The sequence below is a fragment of the Cupressus sempervirens genome, chromosome 2 (assembly GCF_028749045.1).
Source record: "Cupressus sempervirens isolate cs-2001-9-10 chromosome 2, ASM2874904v1, whole genome shotgun sequence".
Classification (NCBI taxonomy): Eukaryota; Viridiplantae; Streptophyta; class Pinopsida; order Cupressales; family Cupressaceae; genus Cupressus; species Cupressus sempervirens.
The window spans coordinates 102,877,097-102,882,782 of record NC_143119.1 but is presented as its reverse complement, the minus strand read 5'-3'; the positions used below and the strand labels follow the sequence as shown (position 1 = coordinate 102,882,782).

Sequence of the window (5,686 nt, the reverse complement as noted above, 5' to 3'; positions counted from 1 at the left end):
ATAAAATTATAAAATTGGGAACTTCTTTTGATTATGGTCTCTATAAGGGGAAACAAAAGGATGGAATGCCAAGTGCCCTATTTTAATTGTGAAGCCTCCCAAGAAATGGGTAAAGGCTAATTTAAATAGTAGAATTGGTTTTGAAGCATCATTATGGTTCAAAGGTGGATTTGGAGAGCTAAAAATAATTTGTATATGTATACGTACAGAGCCACATGTGATTGGATAAGGTTTCCAACTATTACAAAAAGGAAGAATTTAAATTTTGTGAGATGAATTGAACAACAAAATGATATGGATGTACATCTTGTTTGTTGAGATTGCCAATTTGTATCAAATCTTATATACGGAGTTCATGGGCAGACATCTCAACAACGGGATTGCCCAACTCCCATAGAGTTCATGGGCATCCATCTCATTTAAATTACTACCTCAGACACACAACTCCTCCATGATTTTGTCCAAATTTTATTGATTTGTAGGCATACACCTCACTTACAAGATTGTCCATAGTTGTATGACATCTTATTTAATATTATGAATAAATTAAATTCTTGATATTGTTTATTATGTGTTTACAATACCATTATTTGTTCCTTTGGTATTGTCCTCTAAATTGACAAAATGATTTAGATCACTAAGGAAACCAACAGTTCTGTGGGGAACATGGTTGGGCTTCAAGGTTCATGGCATGCTAGGCAAGAACAACAAGAGTTGGACTATCATGGAGACAGGGGCATTCCAAGGTAGCATGCAAGATTAGACTTGAGGACTCTAGAGATGTTCCAATGTGCTAGGTTAGTGCTAAGTATGCTTTGGCAATATGCGTAGTGAGCAAGGGAGGACTCAGTAGTATAATTCACTCAAGGCGGATGCATTGTTTAGGGTGGGAGTTGTGGTGAGTCTCAATGCAGTGGTGTAGTGCTTGTCTTAGGTAGCAGGCATAGTTGAGCAAGGGGAACTATGGTAGTTATAGGCATTCAAGGAGTGATGCAGAGGTGAACAATGGTAGTCAAGAGACTCGAGGAGTTGAGATAACATATAGCCAGTGTTGAAGTAAGGTTGTCTTATAGGGAACATTGAGGCAAAGACACAATCTAGGGTTAACATAAGGGTTTCAACTTGGGTTGAATAGGAGTAGAGCTTGGAACTTGAGGATGTGTGCATGGCGAGTAAAGGAAATAGAACCATGGGAGTTCGACATGCACTTTATTCTGTAGGGATGTATGTTTAGGCAGTCGAGTATGTGGGCACTTGATGAAGATTGGGGGTAACAAAAAATCGCTAGACCACAAGGCGAGTCAGAAGTAGTGATCGACAATGTCACGTGTGGCTTACAGATTCTAAGGGAGAAGGCTCATCCTAGGCATGAGCTAAATTCAGCGGTGTGACATTAGCAAAGATTACACATATGAAGTGTTCCAAATGCCACATAACCACCAGACCCCACCTAATGAGATCCCACAAATGAATCATTTAGAAACTTCCCCAAAAAATTTCTTGGTATTGCTTTGACAAGTGATGTTTTCCCTTAATGTTTAATTAGAAAAATTTAGAAAATCACTCACAAAAATAGAATGGTCAATACACAATTGTACATAGGTACACCTTTTTGAATCCAAACTCAGTAGATCTAAATAAAAGTAGGGACGCGGCTATCCTCCATCCAAACTGTACAGTTGACCAATTTTCAAAATATCGAACACATCATGGATTTATTTTAAAATTTCAGCATTTGATCTTTGTGATCTACATAGTTTGTAGATAAGGAGATAATTTCTATATAATTTGTAGTTGAAAACAACAAAAAATTAGAAAAAAATCACTACATTTTTGTAAATCTAGAAAAAAAAAAAAAAAAACTTTATTTTGTCTTTAGTGCATTTTGGATGGAGATTAGTCTGCCTCTAAAAGTAGTTTATTTTTCTGATGAGGTACTTCCCGAGTAGGGACGAATAGGAATTAATTAAGACCCCGCCTATAGGGCACTCAGGCCCGTACATTTTGTGGAGTACTCTTGTTCTTCAATGTCTTAAATCGCTCATTAGAAGAGTTAGAAAAAAGAGCTGCATGTGACATTGGTTTTGTAACTACATCTCCTGCCACATAATCTTCGAGTCAAAGGATGGATTACATTAATCGTAGGCTACACCTTCCTCTTCTTGACTTAAATCCTACGTTGAACAATTCACCTCGTCAAGGGGTATTCAACATCAGAACAGTGTAAAATCATTTTAAACAAAGCAGGCAAAAATGATCAATTTGATTATCATCATCCATTGACTTGGCATGACTCAATACGTTTCCCAAGCAAAACGCCAGAACACCATCCAATGAGGCGAGCAACTCTTCTTGTGGAAACAGCGGGTGGATAATTTCTCTTACGCTTGTAAGGCGGAGCACTTATTCTCCCCGATGGCAAAAATTGATGAAAAGTCGCACCATTGAGAAACAGGTCCGCTTTAGATTCAATGGTGGGCGTTGTGTCACCCTGTGATTCGTAGCCTCTGAACCATGGAGTCACTTCCAACGCACTTCCTGCTATAAACACATTTCTTTCTGAGTATACTTTGGCGTAAGCTCGGCCCCCAATCGCATACATTCCCCAGTTCAGATACAGATTATTCAAAACATGGCAGTATCCAAACCTGAAAAAAAAATTTAAAAAGTTTAGAAAACAAAGAGTTTGTGGTGATAAATAGGAGATAGTTTTTGGAACAAGTTAAATTGTAATATTGCAATCAGAATTTAATCTGTTATTTTTGAGTCAAACTCAATGATCCATATATTATGAGTAGCAATTCACATGAATCCATCCCTCATGAGAATAAATGGAGCAGTCAGCATGTGTAAAATCAAACTATTGCAGTCACTGATTATTAATCTCCTATCCTGAATGATTATTAAATTGCTGAAAACAAATTCCCAGCTAATATTGAAAAATAACACAACTGCAATTTCACTTATAATATGGAAAGAAATGAACAACACAATGAACACAATATTTTCGAACAAATTGTCCCTGGAAAAACTCCTAAGGGAAAACCAATTCTACAGATGAGGAATTATATTAAACTTCAGCAAATCAAGAGATACAAAATTTCTTGCCTCTCACTAGCAGAACTCCTACAACCTCCTAATTTCTCCCGCTGATATTCTCCACTGTTATCTCCACGCTAACACTACGCCCTTGCTAACACTGCAAGATTGTTTGCTAACACTGCAAACGTTTCTCCAAAACCACTTATCCAAATGACCCAATGACCCCTTTTTATACTACTCCTATCGGTAAACCAACAACCGAGATTAAATCAAACCAACGGCTGAGATTAAGACAACTCGACAGCCAATAATAGAATTGGTTGCAAGGTGCCCAAAAGGGAATCTTTAAAATTAGTAAATAATAACCATTTACTAATTCTTGGCAAGTGGACAAACAGCTGTCCAAACCACCCATAAATACAACTGCTATTCATAGATAAGGACGAACAGCTGTCCAAGCTACCCATAAATACTACTGCTATTTCCGGGTCAGAAATAACAGCTGTCCAACTAACAATAATTAACACAGCACTCATTGGATCTATTTGATGTTCATGAGGTGAACCACACGAACTTCATTGAGCGCGCTTAACTACGGAGTTCCCTCTATGGTTAAACCCACTCTAATTACAATCCCATTTGCAAAAACTTGTTCTGCCTTATGAACCATTCATTAGAAAGACCCTTAAGCTGATCCATTGATAAGAAGTATCACAATTTGACTTGCTGTAAAAAATCATAAACTTAAATCCTGATAACAATATCATAAACTTCATTTGATTCTTCTGATCATCTCATAATATCTTCCATTTTCAACTGTGCTTGTAAATAGTTTAACTTTATAATGCTATATTTTCTACTATTATTTATGACATTTTGATCCAAAATAATCAGATCTATAAACAACAACTAGAAGATGAACTTTAGAGAATTTGATAAACCCATTTCAGTGATTTCATGTGCATTTGATCTGATTTACCTGCAATGTGGCATGCGCTGGTCAGAATTTCTGAACCAATTTCTATACACCGTAACTCTGACCCTGCGATCGAAGGCGTCTGTATCCGAGGCACCAATGAGCATGTTGTAGTGATTATTGGCAAGAAAACAGTTAGAGATCGTGACGTCAGTAGATCCCTTCACGACGGAAACCAGGCCCAGTTTTCCGTCGAAAGACGTCAAGTGATCGATCCACACTCTCGTCGAGTTGTGCAAATGCACGGTGTCGAAGTTTTCGACGCCATTAACTTGCAAGTTGTGAAGAATAACGTTGCGGATCCTGGCCAGGCCAAGAGCGCCGCCAGTGATGATGACCTTGACGCCTCTGCCGTCAATGGTCGTGTTGCTTCTCAAAAGCAGCGTTTGTTGCAGGCGAATCGTCATGTCGCGTGCGAACGTTATCCATACTCCTCTTGCATGTCTCGATGCTACGTTTACCGCGTACCGCAAAGTTCCTGGATCTGGCTTGTTCGGATTGTCTCCCGATCTTGTGACCGTGTATGATTTTCCTCGTCTGCCACCTGTCACCCCTGCTGCGAATCCCACCACACAGTTTGGAAGCAGTTGCCCACTGCCACAGCTCGAATACTGGCATTTCGTGCCATCTACTATGCAATCTGTAAATTTAGAGTCCATTAATGAGAAAATAATATCAGAATGTGAAAATCATATTTACTATCGTTGTTACTGAAAGTACCTTATATTCAAACCAAAGTTTACCTGCAGCTCTTCTTCTCTGTATACTTTTAGACCCATTATAGTTACTCATGTAATCTCCATTCGTACTGTGTCCAAAGCCAATAGAGCTATGATCATTGAACGTTTCAGGAGCTGCATTGAGACTGTGAAGAGTTAGACAGAAGAGAAAAGTGATGAGAAAAACATGAGCCTCCTCCATCTCGACTAAGATATGATTTTGATAGGAAATCGTGTATATCAAGAGAGAAAAGGCGCGGGGAAATGAGTTAAGAGTAGCGTTGACGGAGTCGGCAGTCGTCGGGATGTACGTCAGATCCTCTAGTTACGCTTTGTAGAAAGGAGTCCCTGTATTTTTGCATGTTCACCCCACGTTCTATTTAATAGTCCCTCCTGCGGATTACTTGATTTGAGGATATAACGCTTAAATTAATCGTGCTTGAAAGTTCAATGTCAGCAAGCATTAATAAAATAAACTCGGAGATCGAAGAAGCGTCAAGCAAACACATTAATGTGTGTATATTTTTATATATCCAACCTCGACTTTATCAAGATATTAATGTGCCTATTTTTTTCATTTATGTGCCGTATGTTGAAGTCAAGGCTATGCATTCATTTCACTTAAATTGGTCACATGGATTAATTTGCGTGATTAGCAAAGGGAACTTCTTGTTTCGGCAATGTTTATAAATTGTGGCATGTTAGCCACTTAAATTTGAGATGACAACCCATCTCGTTAGAGTAAATTTATTTTAGAAATCATGTTGCTAGCATTCTGTCTTAGTGCTATATGATTAGGGATGGATCATACAAATACAATTTACGTGAGGAATCTTTCCAATATTAATTTGATTAATTACTATATATAGTAAAGTATTATGTACGTAAATCAAAGATTATAATATTTTTATTTCATATTTTAAGATATTGATATCTAATTTGAAACTCA

General features: G+C 37.8%; 1 protein-coding gene across 1 annotated transcript; it reads right to left on the bottom strand.

The window, feature by feature from the left end:
* Positions 1-2,272: 2,272 nt before the first annotated feature.
* LOC149571247 (putative pectate lyase 4) lies at positions 2,273-4,939 on the bottom strand. Its single transcript, XM_089815683.1, has 3 exons — positions 4,762-4,939; positions 4,022-4,658; positions 2,273-2,648 (listed from the first exon to the last, which is right to left on the bottom strand). Exons 1-3 carry the CDS (start codon positions 4,937-4,939, stop codon positions 2,273-2,275), a joined length of 1,191 nt encoding a protein of 396 aa, XP_089671809.1.
* Between the last annotated feature and the right edge of the window lie 747 nt (positions 4,940-5,686).

What these genes read in the sequence shown, in the direction of transcription:
- LOC149571247 (XM_089815683.1), bottom strand. Translation starts at nt 4,939, where the DNA reads ATGGAGGAGGCTCATGTTTTTCTCATCACTTTTCTCTTCTGTCTAACT. An exon ending in ACAGAGAAGAAGAGCTGCAG is followed by an intron (nt 4,659 to 4,761) that starts GTAAACTTTGGT and finishes CTAAATTTACAG; the next exon opens with ATTGCATAGTAGATGGCACG. An exon ending in CAGCGCATGCCACATTGCAG is followed by an intron (nt 2,649 to 4,021) that starts GTAAATCAGATC and finishes TTTTTTTTTCAG; the next exon opens with GTTTGGATACTGCCATGTTT.